Below are 18,799 nucleotides of genomic sequence, written 5' to 3' on the forward strand. Positions count from 1 at the left end.
CTTTCAGGCCGGGTTCACAGTACATAAAAAACATGGCCGTATTTCATAACAATGGCCGTAGTTACGCAAAAATGGCCGTTATCTTACAAATAACTACAGCCGTTGTTATGAAATACAGACGTGTTTTATACGTAGTGTGAACATAGCCTCAGAACGTGTGAGTAGTTGCTGCATTTTTGCACAACTGCATTATTACGCAAAATTATGTTACTTTTTCTAGCCAAGCTGTCAGTCTATATCATTAATAAATTATTATTATTATTTATTTATAAAGCGCCCTTAATTCCAGAGCGCTATACAAGCGATGGGGGTAACATACAGGACCAATACAAGATCAAAACACATTACATGAAGGCAAATGGCAGACTGGTACATGGGGACCCTCCCCGCGAGGGCTTACAATCTATAAGTTCTTCCCTGGGCTTATATATTTAGCGCATCCTATGTATATAATTATTGTTCTGTTTAATTGCAAAAGAATTTGATGCATTTCGCCTCCTGGGACTGCAGCATGTTATTTTTTCTTTTTTCCTTATATTTTTTGCTATTTATTTTATTTTTTTTATTTATTTATTTTTACTTAAGCTGGGTTCACACAGTTTTTTTTGCAGCCCGTTTTTCATCAGTTTTTTGTAAATGTATTTGTGTGCATCCGTTTTTCTATTGACCTCCATTATAAAAAAAAAAAAAAAAACGACATAAAAAAAGTATCAAAATGCATCCATTTTTTCTTAACGTACACAAAAACGTGTCCGACCACCCTAAAAAAAAAAAAAAAATCTGATGGGTTTTGATCCCTCTTTCTTTATAATGGAAGTCAGTGGAGAAACGGATGCGCACAAATACATCCGTTTTTCATCAAATTTTTTTTTGCAAAGAAATGATGAAAAAAACAGACTCCATAATACGCAGTGTGAACTCAGCCGCAGTATAATAGTTATGTTAGAATTATTTTCCATCCCGGTTAAATATTCTTTCTTTGCTGATAGAATGTAAACTTTACAAACAGTTTCTCCTCCTAGAATGCTGCTCTCTATTGCAGCTGGTCGCTGGCCCCAGTTCTCCCTTGGAATGGAGATGTAAGGGTTAACGTCAGGCAGCCTGTGTTTTAGACACCAGGCACTAGGTGTCCTTTTTGGCAAAGAGAGAGAAGGAGAGGGGGAAGGAAGGAGAAGGAGGAGTGGAGGGAAGGAGGGGGGTGTCTGTTTTTACGTCTGGTTGCGTAGGAAAGATCATGGCGGATGGAGACTGAGATCCCCCCCTTCTCTGCCAAAGCCCGGGAGAAAAAAATTGAATAAGCAAAGGGGTAAGTAACATAAGGACTAGTGACTAAGGCACTACAGGGCTGGCAGCGCACAAGCTGTTGTCCTGCGTCCTTGTCACTTTTACACAAGAGTGTGACAGAAAGAGCAAGCACCCGGGCGTCCATACTGGGCCCTGCAGGGGAATAGGAGGGTTAAAAGCTGGCTATGGAGTGAGCAGAGGAGAGCAATGGCTGCTGCTGTTCACTTGCTTGTGTTATGGTTGTAGATTAGGGGGAAGGGAGAGGTAGGGGGAGGGGAGAAAGGCGGCAAGAGGAGTGCACTGCAAAAGAACACAGGGGAAGATGAGCTAGATGTGGATTTACACGTTAGGTCAGGTGCTTGTTAGATTGCAAGCTCTGCTGGGCAGCAGCCTTTGTGCATGCGATGTGTTTGTCTACTAGGTTGCAGTCATCGTGGCAGCACTCCCTGTTTTCTGCGCGGGATCACCTGGGCAGCGTTCCCTGTGCTGTGCCATCCTGCACTAACTTGCGCTGTATCGATAGACGCACTAATTCCGATATATTTTATTGCGTGCTTATAAACGTCACTGCCACGTAGCTTGCATTTACCGTCCATTCATTCTTATCACACCCTTATAAGTGACAGATTCTACCGATACTTGACCTATATTCTTTAACCTGCTGATGGCCGCTCCTGCTGGCTGGGTCTGGTGTGAGGGTGTCAGCTGAACCTTTCACTTCTGAGCCCGTATAGAGAGTCTGGTAAACAAACCACTGAAAATTCAATCGTTTTATTCTCGGAGACTGTAAGCACGTGGTCACATGACGACAAAAATCTGCACTGATTTGGAAACGGATTCCATGCCCATTTCCCCGTCTACATTTTCGCATGAAAATCCATTTACCATTGACTTTATTGGAAATAGACAATGCTGAAAAATTCATGGGAAAATTTGTCGCTTTTCTGGGCATTTCTGCATCGAGTTGCTGCGGATTCTTCCACTGTAAAATCCAGATTTTATGGTGGAATTTAATCTACCGTGTAAACATGTCCTAAAGGGGTTGTCCAGCAGTCGGCATTTTTTAAATATATTGCTGCTGGTGCATATAAAACAATAGGCTTACCTAGCATCCTAGGCTTACCTCTCTGCTCTCCCCCGGTGTCCCTCACTGACTGCAGAGCCTCCACTTCCAAGATCAACTCATCTCGAGAGTTACAGCCCGATCAGCCGATCACTGGCTGTGGGGCTGTCCCGTCTCAGTCAGTGATTGGCTGAGCAGGCTGTCACCCCCAAAATGAGTTTGTCTGGAAGGGGAAGCTCTGACATCAGTTCAGACAACAGGTCAGCGGGGGGGGATGGGGAGCACAGAGAGGTAAGCCTAGGATATGTATTGTTTTATATGCACCAGCAGCAATATATTTAAAAGAAAGCGAAAAGGGAATCCATCATTTATTCTGATTAGGTTCCTAGAATGGCTGCGGAGTGATTGACAGGCAAGGAGGCCCCTTAGCGGCAGCGCAGAGTGCGCTGACAGGACAGAGAGCCGTGACTAGTCAGGTGACTAGTTCACAGCTCTCACCCTACCTCACGTGCGGGATTAAAAATTAATTTAGGATGGGTTCACACATAGCGGAATTGCAGCGTATTTCACACCGTGAGCTCGCAGCAAAATCTGCTGCAATTCCCAGTACTGTAGGTTTAAATGGGTTTACATACTTGCAGCGGAATTTTCATCCCACTGCGAGTATGTTAAGCCCCGTCCCCCTTAACCACCCACTCCACGTTTAATACATTACCAGTCAGCGCTCCGGCCTGCTTCTGTGGCTCCCGGCTCCCTGACATCCCGCTCAGCCAATCAGTGGGTGAGGCGGGACATCAGGAAGCCCGGAGCCAGAGAAGCAGGCCGGAGCACGGAGCGGTAGAGTATTCACTGAGCCGTGGTGGGTTTAGGGGGGCGGCCTTTACATACTCGCAGTGGGATGAAAATTCCGCTGCGAGTAAGTATACCCATACAAACTGACAGTGCTGGGAATCGCATCAGATTTAGCTGCGAGCTCGAGCCTACGAAGCCCTGAACCCCCAACACCACCGGAGACCACATGTGTGCAGCCGTTCTGGGAGCCCAGTCAGCACAAATGCTGATTGGTTCCGTTTAACGCCGGACAACCCCTTTAAAGGACTACTCCAGCTATTTATATTATTTAATATATTGCAGCACTTGCATAGAAACACTGCAAAAGAAACACTGACCTGCAGTCCTATGCAAAAGTTTAAAAAATGCATCCTGATCTAAATGCTGTGTTGTGCTGCGTGACAAACTGAAGCTAGCTATATCTGATCCTTCTACATCTGTATATCTCACCCTACTACATCTGTATATCTTACCCTACTACCTCTGTATATCTTACCCTACTACATCTGTATATCTTACCCTACTACATCTGTATATCTTACCCTACTACCTCTGTATATCTCACCCTACTACATCTGTATATCTCACCCTACTACATCTGTATATCTTACCCTACTGCATCTGTATATCTCACCCTACTACCTCTGTATATCTCACCCTACTACCTCTGTATATCTTACCCTACTACATCTGTATATCTCACCCTACTACATCTGTATATCTCACCCTACTACATCTGTATATCTTACCCTACTGCATCTGTATATCTCACCCTACTACCTCTGTATATCTCACCCTACTACCTCTGTATATCTCACCCTACTACATCTGTATATCTCACCCTACTACCTCTGTATATCTCACCCTACTACATCTGTATATCTCACCCTACTACATCTGTATATCTCACCCTACTACATCTGCATATCTTACCCTACTACCTCTGTATATCTCACCCTACTACCTCTGTATATCTTACCCTACTACATCTGTATATCTCACCCTACTGCATCTGTATATATCACCCTACTGCATCTGCATATCTTACCCTACTACATCTGTATCTCACCCTACTACATCTGTATATCTCACCCTACTACCTCTGCATATCTTACCCTACTACCTCTGTATATCTCACCCTACTACATCTGTATATCTTACCCTACTGCATCTGTATATCTTACCCTACTACATCTGTATATCTCACCCTACTACATCTGTATATCTCACCCTCCTACATCTGCATATCTTACCCTACTACATCTGTATATCTCACCCTACTGCATCTGTATATCTCACCCTACTACCTCTGTATATCTTACCCTACTACATCTGTATATCTTACCCTACTACATCTGTATATCTTACCCTACTACATCTGTATATCTCACCCTACTACATCTGTATATCTCACCCTACTACATCTGTATATCTTACCCTACTACATCTGCATATCTTACCCTACTACCTCTGTATATCTCACCCTACTACATCTGTATATCTCACCCTACTACATCTGTATATCTCACCCTACTGCATCTGTATATCTCACCCTACTACATCTGTATATCTCACCCTACTACATCTATATATCTTACCCTACTATATCTGCATATCTTACCCTACTACCTCTGTATATCTCACCCTATTACATCTGTATATCTCACCCTACTACCTCTGTATATCTCACCCTACTACATCTGTATATCTCACCCTACTACATCTGTATATCTCACCCTACTACATCTATATATCTTACCCTACTATATCTGCATATCTTACCCTACTACCTCTGTATATCTCACCCTATTACATCTGTATATCTCACCCTACTACCTCTGTATATCTCACCCTACTACATCTGTATATCTTACCCTACTACATCTGTATATCTCACCCTACTACATCTGTATATCTTACCCTACTGCATCTGTATATCTCACCCTACTGCATCTGTATATCTCACCCTACTACATCTGCATATCTTACCCTACTACCTCTGTATATCTCACCCTACTACCTCTGTATATCTTACCCTACTACATCTGTATATCTTACCCTACTACATCTGTATATCTTACCCTACTACATCTGTATATCTCACCCTACTACATCTGTATATCTCACCCTACTGCATCTGTATATCTCACCCTACTACCTCTGTATATCTCACCCTACTACCTCTGTATATCTCACCCTACTACATCTGTATATCTCACCCTACTACATCTGTATATCTCACCCTACTACCTCTGTATATCTCACCCTACTGCATCTGTATATCTCACCCTACTACATCTGTATATCTCACCCTACTACATCTGTATATCTCACCCTACTGCATCTGTATATCTCACCCTACTACATCTGTATATCTCACCCTACTGCATCTGTATATCTCACCCTACTACCTCTGTATATCTCACCCTACTACATCTATATATCTTACCCTACTACATCTGTATATCTCACCCTACTACATCTGTATATCTCACCCTACTACATCTGTATATCTCACCCTACTACATCTGTATATCTTACCCTACTACATCTGTATATCTCACCCTACTACATCTGTATATCTCACCCTACTACATCTGTATATCTCACCCTACTACCTCTGTATATCTTACCCTACTACATCTGTATATCTCACCCTACTACATCTGTATATCTCACCCTACTACATCTGTATATCTCACCCTACTGCATCTGTATATCTCACCCTACTACCTCTGTATATCTCACCCTACTACCTCTGTATATCTCACCCTACTACCTCTGTATATCTCACCCTACTACATCTGTATATCTCACCCTACTACATCTGTATATCTCACCCTACTACATCTGCAGCATCTCTCTTTTTAATGTATAGCGGTTACATACAGGTCACTATGTTAAATAGAGAAGATGCCGACATATGATCAAAGGGTCGCCGCACTGTAGGAGATTGCTGGCTGTTAAGGCCCTATTCCACGGAACGATTATAGGCCGTATTTGGCCGATATCGGCCAATACGGATGATAATCGGCCCGTGGAATAGGAGGCAACAATCAGCCGACATTGTTCATGTCGGCTGATCGTTGAAGTCGTTTGTCTTTCAACATTTTGAAAGACAAACGACTTATACAGCAACGATCTGCCGGCGCTCCGTGTAACAGGAACGAGGAGCAAACAAGCGCTAATAGTGCTCGCTTGCTCCTCTCAGTCGGCCTGTGTAATAGGGCCTTTAGTTCTTGTAGCCATGTCGTGTGATGACATGTCCACAGGTGCTTCACTATATAGAAGTTGCTTATGGGCCCTGACGCCTTTCTGATCCGAAGACCCCATCTGCCTAATAAGAAGACACTTTTTATACATAGAATATAGTGGTGGTGGGAGGCGGCTCCTGTTACTACTGGAGCATGCTCGATCTATTGACATTTGAATACCAGTGGCTGAAGAAGTTGGATGCCGCCTTAGGGAGTCCTGGAAAAGAATTGAATCAGTTAGTTATATTTTTATCTGTAACATCAAATCTGCAGCAGATCCTGTATGTGTGAATGCAACCTTAATTTTTTTTTCAAATGAACTGATGTCACAAAGTTATATAGATTTGTTATTTATTTTTAAAAATTCTTCCAGTACTTATAAGCTGCTGTATGTCCTGCAGAAAGTGGTGTATTTTTCCAGGGGATTTGCTGCTGCTCTGGACAGTTCCTGATATGGACAGAGGGGGCAGCAGAGAGTGTCAGACTGGAAAGTAAATACCACTTCCTGCAGGACATACAGCTGCTAATAAGTACTGGTAAATTACAAACCTGTGAATTAGAAATCTGTATAACTTTCTGAAACCAGATGAGTTGAAAGAAAACAATTTCCGCCGGAGTACCCCCTTAAGGCTGTATCTCACGACTCGACCTACAAGATCAGTGTATTAAATGGCTCAATAATTGTGCGGCAAGGGCTGCATGAACATTGCTAGCGATGTTGGTGCAGCCCTTTACTTTAATCAGCCATCTTGATGACTGGCCTTTTGTAGTTTTGCCCTATCCACAGAAAGATTGTGGGGGGTTCGACCGCTGGGGCCCCCTCTCAGTTTTAAGAATGTGGACCCCAAAATCCCAGCTGTATGGAGCAACAATGTGCATGTGCGGCCCACTACTCGTGTTTTGGAGGCCCTGTTCTCAAGATTGGGGGGGAGGGGGGGAGGAGCCCAGTGGTTGATTAGCTATGTCCTATCCCATGGATACTGTGGATAGAGCATAAGTTATTAATATTGGAGTGCCCCTTTAAGTATAACTGTCTTGCTGCTGGTTTGTATGATTTATTTATGATGTTCCTTTTATTTTATTATAGTGGATGCACACTGTACAGTCCACTGCCGTGTCCTACACTACCTACAGCCGAGCATCTGATGAAACGTAAAAACTCCATGAACACAGAACGCTGCACCCGTCTCTTGTCATCAGACAAAATCTGAATCTTGGTACTCAGCCATTTTGCAGGATAATTAATTATCGGCCTGTGGAGTCTACATGTCCACTCTGTGACTCCAGCCCTAAAGGACTGTAGAGCTGCCTTAGTAGTGTTACCTTGCTCCTGGAGTCATGAGGAAACCCGGACATCTAAGGGGTAATTATTTGCCATAATATATGTCGTACTTACTCAGCCTCTACATTATGTATCCATAGCTTCCAACCAGGTTCGTATGTAAGGTTGCATATCAATTGTTCTGTCTTCAAAGTGAACGTACCACTAGGTACATCGCTTTGTTTTTTAATATGAAGGATGATGGCAGGGGGACACTGAGGGGCACAGGGGCCATCATCCTCTCCAGCAGCCACAGCCCGCACAGCTCTGGGAGTTGGGTTGTAACATCACCATTTTATCCAGGAAGTGACATCACCATGTTATCCAGGAAGTGACATCACCATGTTATCCAGGAAGTGACATCACCATGTTATCCAGGAAGTGCAGCCTTGATGCAGTAGTAAGTGCAGGGAAAAAAGCACTTTATAAGCATTTCCCGTAATAAGTGTATATTGGGGATTTGTATAACTTTTGGGGGGCAATACAATACTTTAATAAAAATTTTCGCCTGACTTCTCCTTTAAGAAGCACACACACATGGCTAAAGTAACATCTTACAGTCAGAGCTCTATTTCCAGGTCGTGCTGCCCCAAGCACACATAGAGAATATACCCCACTGGGTAACTTCTGCAAGTGTCAGATTTTTTTCATGCAGATCTTTCATAAATATGCAGCAAATACATGCAATACATGGAGACTTTATAGCAGAATCACTGTGGCTCTCATCCCTGTACACAGTACAATCAATCCGCCATGACATTGAAGGGGTATTCTTAAGGGTAAGACTTATAGGGAATATGTCATCAAAAAATGGCTTATTGTATAAATGATGTTTTTATGTTAAAAAGAATTTTGAGAATTTTTAGTGACTTGTCTTTCTAACTTCTCATTTTTCTATCTATATTATGAAATAATCCTGAGATCTTGCAGTTTTCATTCTTACCACTGGGGCTAAAACTAAGCTGAGACTTCCTGTTGTGTCTGTGGTGATAAGAGGAGGCTGCTGTAAAGTGATCTGTGCAGCATTGCAGTCATGTGACACCAGCAGATAGAGGGGACAATAGCAGCTCCCTGTAGAATGACCTTTTCAAAGGCCACAGAGCGCGCTCAGTAATGTTTCACATTCAGGGGACAGACTCTGTCTAATGTCTATGTCCATGAGTCTTTCTGTAAAGCGTGTCACTAAATGATGTTAAAAAACAGTCAAGGCAAGACGGCAGCCCCCATAGCAATGTACAAAAAGTGAAATAAAAAAAAATTAAAGTCAGAAAATAGAAACAGTTGAGAATAAAAGAACAAGTTTTAGGATCTGATTTAAATCAGTAAAATTAAATTTATGTGACACATTCCCTTTAACTTTATTCAAAGCGGGGACAATATCAAGTCCAGCGACTGTCAAAGAGATAGTGAAGCGGAACTGTGGGGGCACAGTAATGGATCAGTATACATTCTTTATTATGTTACCCCCACCCCCTGCCTACACCTGATTTTTAGTTGTGGTCACAGTTCTTTAAGCATAAACAACGCGTTTTGGGGTCTACAAAACCCCTTTGTCAAGTTGTAGAGACAATGTGCAGTGTGGGTGCGGTGGTGTCCCTTAACAGCTCATGGTAAAGGGGTACTCTGTTCGGGAGACGTTTTTTCAGTATGGCTGGGAAGGAGAGTGGATGAAGACATTGACATCCACTTGCCCCCCGTCTCCTGTGCTGGGGCCCACATCACGCTGCTCCGCTCCCCCGGTCTCTGGCCACTTACTCACCTTTGCTGCTTAATGACTGACCAGGCCTACCAATGTCACATCTCACGTTCCCTTTGAGACCTGAGCGGCCGGATACCAGAGGAACGGAGCAGCATGATGCAGGCCCCAGCTCTGGAGCCAGGGATGTAAGTGGACATCATTGTCTTCTCTTCCCAGGAATTCTGCCCGGAGTACCCCTTTAAAGAGCAAGTCTCCACACTCTTGTGCAGTTCTTATTGTGATCTCTTATTGTTGAGCTTCTCATATCAGTTCCCATCATCTGGTGTTTCATACAAGAACAGCTCATCCTGACCTTACAGGAGGGAGAGCTAAAGGAGGCCAGTGGGGGTCCAGGAGTGGTAATGTGGCACTGCAGGGGCACAAGGACAGGTAAGTATAGATTCTTTATTATTTTATTATGTTCCTGCACCTCTCTTCCTACACTGTACTTTTTGTTTTCGCCGGACTTCTTCAACTTTTAGGCTGGGTTCACACTACGTATATTTCAGTCAGTATTGTGGTCCTCATATTGCAACCAATACCAGGAGTGGATTAAAAACACAGAAAGGATCTGTTCACATAATGTTGAAATTGAGTGGATGGCCGCCATATAATGGCAAATATTTGCTGTTATTTTAAAACAACGGCTGTTGTATTGAAATAATGGCCGTTATTTACTGTTATATGGCGGCCATCCACTCAATTTCCACATTGTGTGAACAGATCCTTTCTGTGTTTTTAATCCACTCCTGGTTTTGGTTGCAATATGAGGACCACAATACTGACTGAAATATACGTAGTGTGAACCCAGCCTTAATGTGTCTGAACGACATGTCAAAAACGAAAACAGGTGTTAGTACCGTTTTAAAAGGGATTTTCTATTTTTCTAAAAATATTGGTGGGGTATCATCATTAGTATCCTGTCCTGTAAGCTTAGGCCACATCCTGAAGATGTGGTACTAGACTGAGATCTGGGGACTGTAAGGGCCCTATTCCACCGGACGATTATCATTCAGATTATCGTTAAATCGTTTGAATCTAAACGATAATCGTTCGGTTGAAATGCAGTTAACGATTAACGACCGAACGAGAAATCGCTGATCGCTTTATAAGACCTGGACCTATTTTTATCGTTGCTCGTTCGCAAAACGTTCGCAAATCGTTTGCATTGAATAAGACGTCGTTCGGTCGTTCGCAGTAGATACGAACGTAATAGCGAAGAAATAGCGAGGAAAAAACTATTGCAAATACGATCATAAGTAATGATTATCGTTCCATGGAAATGAGTGAACGTTATCAGGTCTTTCGCAATAGCGGTCGTTTGAGATCGTTAATCGTTATCGATTATGCGGACGATAATCGTCGGGTGGAATAGGGCCCTAAGGCTGAATCTTGCCATGTCCCACTGAACAGCGTTTGTAATGTGGCAAGACACATTAGCCTGAAAGAACCCCCTGCCACTGGGGAATGCCGTTACCATGAAAGGTGTAGGTGGCTGAATCTGGTTGAAGGGCATTTTAGATGCTTGGGAGCACCTCTTATCGCTTGTTTTTTTACCAGTATGAAACTGTGGACATTAGAGATGAGCGCATCTTGAGCATGCTCGAGTCTGATTGTTTAGATGTTGGATGCAGCCTAGGGAGTGCGGGAAAACATTGATACAGCCATAGGCCATAGGACTCCCTAGGGCTACCTCCAACTTCTTCTGCCAAAGATATTCAAATGCCGAACGATCGGACTCCAGTTGTGCTCATTTCTAATGGACATGTAAAACAAAGGTTCAGTGTGTTTCCTTGCCCTTATACCTATATACTGTGCTTCCCCAAAAATAAGATAAGGTCTTATTTTCAGGGGATGTCTTATTTTTCCTTGAAGAATTCATATGTCACATGCACAGCAGGGACAGAGCGTATGGTATGGCGGATTCTGGCCACCAGGGAGAGCTCACAGCTCACAGCACAGCACACTTGTACAGCACAGTAGGGACAGCGTACGGTATGGCGGCTTCTAGCTCACCACAGCACAGCACGGACAGCGTACAGTATGGTAGCAGGCGACGGGATAACGGCAGACTGTGTGCAGCTCTATATCTGGCCATAGCGGACAACAGGGATGGCAGCAGGCGACGGGCCTCTTGATGCCTTGCCTGCAAATTTACAAGTAATGGCCGCGGAAGGGAACATCAGAGTCGGCAGCAGGTGACGGTCTTCATGTCCTGCATGTAGCTGCTCTGGTGTTCTGTTTGGCGGTCATGCTTCCAAACAAAAACTTGCTAGGTCTTTCGGGGGAGGCCTTATATTTGTGAGGTTAACAATACAAACTACCTTTACATAATAACCTACACTTGTGCGCCAAATTAAATTAGTCATGTACCTTCAAATGTGTGGAAGCCACAGAGCTGGCATAAGTGATGGCAACAGTACCCCCATAATAAAGACAGTCATAGTATTCCCTGTAAAAAGTAACAGTGCCCCCATAATAAAGACAGTCATAGTATTCCCTGTAAAAAGTAACAGTACCCCCACTACGATTGCACTACAAGGGGCACTCTGGGACCGCTGTCATCTTGGTCATACATTCTCATCTATCCTGTGGATAGGTAATAATTGCCGTTATTGGGTCAACCATTCTACCAGAGCTTGTAGTGTAATTTTCTATGGCATGTCGAAACCTGAAGCTCAGGTGAGTGTTCAGAAAGTGTTAAAAGAGTTAGTACAGAGGGTCTGTATTCCTATACCATGATTTATGGCGGGGATGGGAAACCTTCCGTCCTCCAGCTGTTGCAAAATTACAATTCCCATTCCCACAGCTAAAAAAGACCAAAGGTTCCCCATCCGTGATTTATGGCTATATATACTTTTAGCTGGTCTATTGCCGCAAAACTAGGCCAAGTTCACACTGTCATTTCTGACCAGGTACAACTACAGATTCTGCATCCAAATTGTAACCTGCCTCTAACGCATGTTAATGGAGTTTTTTAATCCCGTATTGACATGCTCTTGGACACTAAGGCCTTTATTGGTGCCAATCCACCTGTGCATACAGTATGACTGAGGCAGCACAAGTCCTGTAATGTCCTTGTATATAGTGTTGTCCATAGTGGGCTGGAATCGTCATGCGTTATCTGGCCATGTAATGCTGCAAGTCTTCTGCAACATGAACGTGGTAAAGCGCGGTTATATGTCAGTAAACCAGACATTTTGCATACGCTGCAAATCCGGCAATCAGGGTTAATAAGATATTGACTCGCTATCTTATTTTATTTTAGCATCAGACTGGAAGGACGGTAGGAGACATGGCCGACCAGCAGACATGCACACACATCAAGGTATAGTTTTTGTCTACTAGTCTACTCTATGGGTACGTTCACATGTACCGTGCTCAAAGCGGATTTCACGCTGCAAGTTTAGCAGTGAAATATGCTGTTATACTTAATACTATTAAAGTCTATGGCACTCAATTCTCGCAGTGTATTTTTATTCAGCTGTGAGAATATATTTTCATGGTCTGGTAAAACGTAACTATTTAACTGCTGTAATGTTAAAAATAATAAAAAGACCATGCTTACCTGTCTGTGCTCCCCCAGTGCTCCCCCGCTTGCTTCTTTGAAGAGACAAGCAGGAGAGCGCTGGGGGAGCACAGGCAGGTAAGTATGGTCTATTTATTATTTTTACCGTCACATCAGCAAAATTGTTAAAGGGGTATTCAGCTCAAACATAACTTTTCATATGCTGCTTCCCGTGGTGAGACTAACAATTCATTCCATACTTATCTATTATAGTAGATTATTATTTTAATTTCCTTCCCCCAGTTCTGATTCTGCTGCTTTCTGCTTAAAAAAAAAAAAAAATCCGTATGTGAGCTCTTCTCTCCGTCTCCCCCTCCTCCCTCTTACATTATGTAAACAAGTCCCTGGCAGGCTGTATCTGTGACTTTTTGGCAACTTTGTAATGCTGGGAGGGTTAGTCTCAGGTCAAGTTGCTAATAAACTCACTGTGATTATCCCGCCCAGCATTATAAAGTTGCTAAAAAGTTACAGATACAGCTGGCCAGGGACTGGTTTACATGAGCTGTCTCCGAAGGGAGGGGGAGGAGGGGGAGACAGAGAGAACAGCTCATACACAGATTTCTTTGTCTTCAGCACAAATCAGCAGGATTGGAACTGGGGAAAGGAGACTAAATAGATACTAACAAGTATGGAAAAAAATGTTAGTCTCACCATGGGTAGCAACATATAAAAAGTTATGTTTGAGCGGATGACCCCTTTAAGTTGTACAAGTTCTTGGCCTTATATTCTAGTAGCAGAATACAATCCGCTGCAAGAATGATGTTCTATAGACTTTAATAGTAATTTTGCAGTGAAATCAGCTGCGATACTGATCAAGGGTGCGTTCACACCTACAGGATCTGCAGCAGATTTGATGGTACAGATTTGATGCTGTGTTCAGTTATTTAAATAAAATCTGCTGTGGATCCGGTAAGTGTGAACGTACCCATACAGTGTTAAATCCGCTGCAACGCGGTACATGTGAGTGAATCCTAATAGTGTTCCTTCTAGAAGCAGTACCACACCTGTCTGTGGGTTATCTTTGTTTTTTGCAGCTCAGATCCTTTGAAGTGAATGGGTCTGAGCTGGAAGTGTGACACTGGTTTTAGAAGAAAGCAGCCACATTTTGCTAATAGGGTACAACTACTATACCCAGAGGAGATATATTAGGGACTTACGGAAGTAGAAAGACAGAACATATTACCCTGTCACCAAATGAATGTGAAGACTCGCAGAGATAGAAGTTTATATTGGTTTTCTTCTTGGAGGTTCTTTAGGGTGTTGTATCCAGGGCCGGCACCAGGTTTCTGCGGGCCCGTCGGGCGACAGAGCCTCAGCGGGCCCCTCATCCATCCACTATGCATCCATCTTCCGCACATTATGCACAATCACATTACTAACACTGACTGACTGAGAGCACAGCACTTACAGCTTATTCTTCTCCCTCTTCCTCTCTGCCGGGCTGCTCTCCACACTGTAAGGGTGAGGACCTTCAGGTCATGTGATCAGGTTCTTCACCCCTCTCTCTCTGTACAGGTTCTGCTCCATCTCCTGTGTCTTCTGATGTTCAGCCTCTCACCCTGAACTACAGTGAGCGGGCTGAGCATTAGAACACAGGGCCCCTCTCCCTCTCCGGGCCCCTAGAGGCACTGTGGGGCCCGTGTAAGCCCTGTGTTGATGTCGGTCCTGGTTGTATCACAGCAGTTTATATTGGTTGCCTTTCTGGAGGTTCTTTAGGGTGTTGTATAACAGCAGTTTATATTGGTTGTAGAGATGAGTGAACCGGTCCAAGGTTCGGGTTTGTACGAACCTGAACCTTCGGCATTTGAATCCAGCTGTCTTCCCATTCCTTGGGGAAAGTGAAATCAGACCGAGTCCTGCCTGAAAAACAGGGATACAACCTATTACCTAGGCCGTATTCCTGTTTTCTAGGCAGGACTCGGGCTGTCTCCACCTTTCCCAAGGAACGGGAAGAAAGCAGGATTCAAGTGCCGATGGTTCAGGTTCATACGAACCCAAGCCTCGCCCTGGCTCGCTGATCTCTGATTGGTTGCCTTCCTGGAGGTTCTTTAGGGTGTTGTATAACAGACGTTTATATTGGTTGCCTACTTGGAGGTTTTTTTAGGTTTAGTTTGATTTCCTTCGAGTCCACGACGCTCCAGAATTTCAGGTTCCGATATTGTCAGAGAAAAGGAATTTGCCGTCTTCTCGTCTTGCGATGGGACTTTTCACATTCCTCCCGCTGTTCTTCATAATTGTCCTTGTTGTCAGCTGGAATTATTCTGTCACTAATAATTTATATGGAAATTGCTGCCCAATATTTCATTAGCCCCTCTGCTGGCTCAGTTAATAGATTTTAGCTGTAGTCTTTACGATGTGTTAGCTTGTCCTGCATAATATATAGCAAAACCAGTTTTTTTACGTAATTACGGTATGTGCTAGTTATGCTGCGGTCATCTACATAGATGTATCCTGTCTACACTAAAGGCATCAAAGTAGCCCGGAATATAACTGGATTACCACAATGGAGCGCACAGCATGACCTCCACAATGACGGCTAGATAGAAACGAAGTCTAATTATTATTTTCCACCTATTAAGGCAAGATTGAGAATCAAATAATTCCACAAAGAGCATAGATGACAGAATTACTTAAAGGGGAATGCAGTATCCAGTGCTGAAATAAAGAACACCACCAATGCCGTACTTGCTGCCATGCAGTTCTCATGTCATGCATGAGATGGACAAGCAGCAGCTTCATGTCGATCACTGACACTTAGCCCCCCCCCCCCCCCCCCCCCCCGCCAGCAGCACCCACTATATCCTAATAACTGGGAATAGGAATAATATTTGTATAAGGCCGGGTTCACACTGCGTTTTTGCAGTCCGTTTAAGGGATCAGTTTTTAAATGGTTAGGCTGGGTTCACACTGGTGTCCCCCTATTGCTTCTTTGGGTCCCTGGCTGAGTGATCCCCACCTCTGGACTCATTTCAGGGGACATCCCGCTCAGCGCACCTTTTTACCGATAGTTGGCCCAGGGAAAGAAACAGCGATCAGCGGGAAAACGCCCGATCCTCGGCTGATCGCATATGTAGAGCAGGATTTATCATTTATCTCTATGGCCCGCAGATCTTCCCGTATAAAAAGGAGACGTGCGACCGATAGCAAACAAAAATCGACAGCACAGATATGTATATATAGGGGTCTGGGATATATATATATCTGTGCTGTCAGTTTCCAGATCACAAGCAGTGCATATGTTGCAGTGAAATGATAGAATCCAAGGATTTGATCAAATCCCGGAAAATCATGGAATGAACACGCCGTTCCATCATTTCCATAGAGAATTGATCAAATGCCTGACCCCTTTCAGGGAAATGACGGAGTCGCCCGGCTCTATGTTTGGCGGCGGAGGCGGACGGGGGAGCAGAGCAGCACACCTCCCCGGCAGGTGTATGGCGTCGGGGGCAGACGGAAACTCCCAGCAGGCGTGCGGAGGTGGACGGGGGGAACAGAGTGGCACACCTCCCCGGCAGGCATATAGCGGCGGGGCGTAGGGGACCGGAGGCGGACAGAAAGCGGAGTGACGCACCTCCCGGCAGGCAGACGGTGGCGGGGGCGGGCAGACGGGGAGCGGAGCGGACAAGTCGGCAGAGCAGGAGGTGCGTAGCAGGGGAAATTAGCAGAACAGGAAGCAGAGCGGACAGGGTGGGGGAAGCAGAGAGTCAATACGGTAAGCGAACTCTATGTTGCAGGGGTAAATGATAGAGTTCATTCTGTTATTTCCCTGAAAGGGGTCAGTGATTAGATCAATTCCCTAGGAAAATGATGGAGCGGCGCAGTCATTTCATCATTTCCCGGGATTTGATCAAATCCCTGATTCTATCATTTCACTGCAACACATACAGTACTTACCAGCCAAGCTGCTGTGTGATCCGGTATCCGGCTCTCCTCTCCAGCTCCGGCCGATGCTGTATCCTCACTTCTATCTGATCACTTGATGGTTTATGCAGCCATTAAACTCATCCTTATTGACCGAAGATCCCCTGATACACAGGACAGTGTGCGGCCAATGACAATGATATTAATAACCAAACTAAAAATGTAAACAGCCGACAAACAACTGCTTTCTCATTTATTGTCATCGTTGGCTTTCTTACACAGTCTCATTGTCTGGAAACTCTTGTTCACCCAATTATTGTCCTGTGTAACCGGGTCTTCACTGTGGACCCCTTCCCCACCTCTGAGAATCACACTCTTGCAAAGAAGCACTAACACCATTTTTTTAATCTATAAATTCGGCTGGATCATGTGATCTCATGGTGACCCCCTCTGAAAATCACATAGTTTTACGTAATCTCAGTGGGGTCACAGTATCTGCATGAGCTTCCTATTTGATTGGGGTGTTATTGATGGGGTGTTCCTATATGATTGGGGTGTTACTGATGATTGTGCAGCCCCTGTCATACAGTTATAATGGATTTGATGGCAGTTCAGCTTCTATGACATAGAAGTGAGAATTATTACATTGTCCTCCCTGCAGGCAGAGATGGTAATGGCTTTAGCTTCCCATGTGACACTGTGCCAATGCTTCATGGGATTGATCGATAGATAAATGGTAGGTGAACATAGGTCACATGACCAAAGCAGAGTTGCGATGAAACAGATGATACAGCAAAAATAGTGGTGGCGAATGTGCCTTGTTTTGGGGGGAAAACTAGGGAGAGTGCTTCTTTAAAGGAATAGTTCACCAAAAAAAGTTTTACTTCTATAAAAAAAAGTTCTTAGTCTCCCAGTACTTATCAGCAGCTGTATGCTCTGCCGGAAGTGGTGTATTCTGTCCAGTCTGACACAGTGCTCTCTGCTGCCACCTCTGTCCATGTCAGGAACTGTCCAGAGCAGTAGCAAATGCCCATACAAAACCTCTCCTGCTCTGGACAGTTCCTGTCTCGGCCAGAGATGTCAGCAGAGAGCACTGTGTCAGACTGAAAATAAAACATTTCCTGCATGACATTCAGCAGCTGATAAGTATGGGAAGACTTGAGATTTTTTAATAGAAGTAAACTACAAATCTATATAACTTTCTGATATCAGTTGATTTGAAAGAAAAAGATTTTCGCTGGATAACCCCTTTAACAAAGCTTCACCCCATAAACCCATTGATCTTCTTTTCCCGCAAATTGTGTTGACTTTGTGCATCAGTGTGATCACGTGGACAGAGGTTACCTTTAAAATTCAGCATGTCCTGTTGTCCAGTATGTCTTTTTTTCCTAAGCCGGTTCATTTATTCCTTGTGATATAATCAGATTGTAGAAGGAGAATGTTGCGTCTTAAAGGGGAACTATCAGCAGGCTAGATAAATCTTAGAGCGGCAGGGCTGGATGACAGTGTGGGGGCAGGGCTAGGTTTTCAGATTTGCAAGGTCTTTCCTGTAATTCCTTACAAATGGCCAAGTTCAGGGTTTGTTTGTTTTTTTAAATTCTGGTTTTAATAAATTTTTCAAATAAGGAAATAACAACCAGCACCAGTCATCTGTGAAGGTGGAAACTAAACACCAGACGTCCTTCTACAAAGGAACCAACTTCAGGCAGCTCCAAAAGTGTGAAGCAGAGAGCCGTCTTCTCCTGCAGGCAGGAGGACTATGGGCCCAATTACACGGGACGATTATCGTGCAAAAAATCGTTATATGGTTAGAATGTAAACGATAATTGTTCTGTGTAATTGCAGGCAACCATCGAAAAATCGTTCGTGTGTCATTGAT

At 43.9% G+C, this 18,799-nt stretch overlaps 1 protein-coding gene across 3 annotated transcripts in view; it reads left to right on the forward strand.

Moving 5' to 3' along the window:
- Nucleotides 1-1,182: 1,182 nt before the first annotated feature.
- Nucleotides 1,183-18,799, forward strand: part of SCMH1 (Scm polycomb group protein homolog 1) — a 40,449-nt gene continuing 22,832 nt past the window's right edge. For 2 of the 3 annotated variants that reach the window (XM_069971610.1, XM_069971611.1), the window contains exons 1-3: nucleotides 1,183-1,306; nucleotides 7,520-7,795; nucleotides 12,760-12,819. In XM_069971610.1, coding sequence (XP_069827711.1) covers nucleotides 7,771-7,795; nucleotides 12,760-12,819 — 85 coding nt within the window. In that variant the 5' untranslated portion in view covers nucleotides 1,183-1,306; nucleotides 7,520-7,770. The remainder of the gene's footprint in view (nucleotides 1,307-7,519; nucleotides 7,796-12,759; nucleotides 12,820-18,799) is intronic. The other variant, XM_069971612.1, reaches the window with a different exon arrangement.

The sequence above is a fragment of the Dendropsophus ebraccatus genome, chromosome 5 (assembly GCF_027789765.1).
Source record: "Dendropsophus ebraccatus isolate aDenEbr1 chromosome 5, aDenEbr1.pat, whole genome shotgun sequence".
Taxonomy (NCBI): Eukaryota; Metazoa; Chordata; class Amphibia; order Anura; family Hylidae; genus Dendropsophus; species Dendropsophus ebraccatus.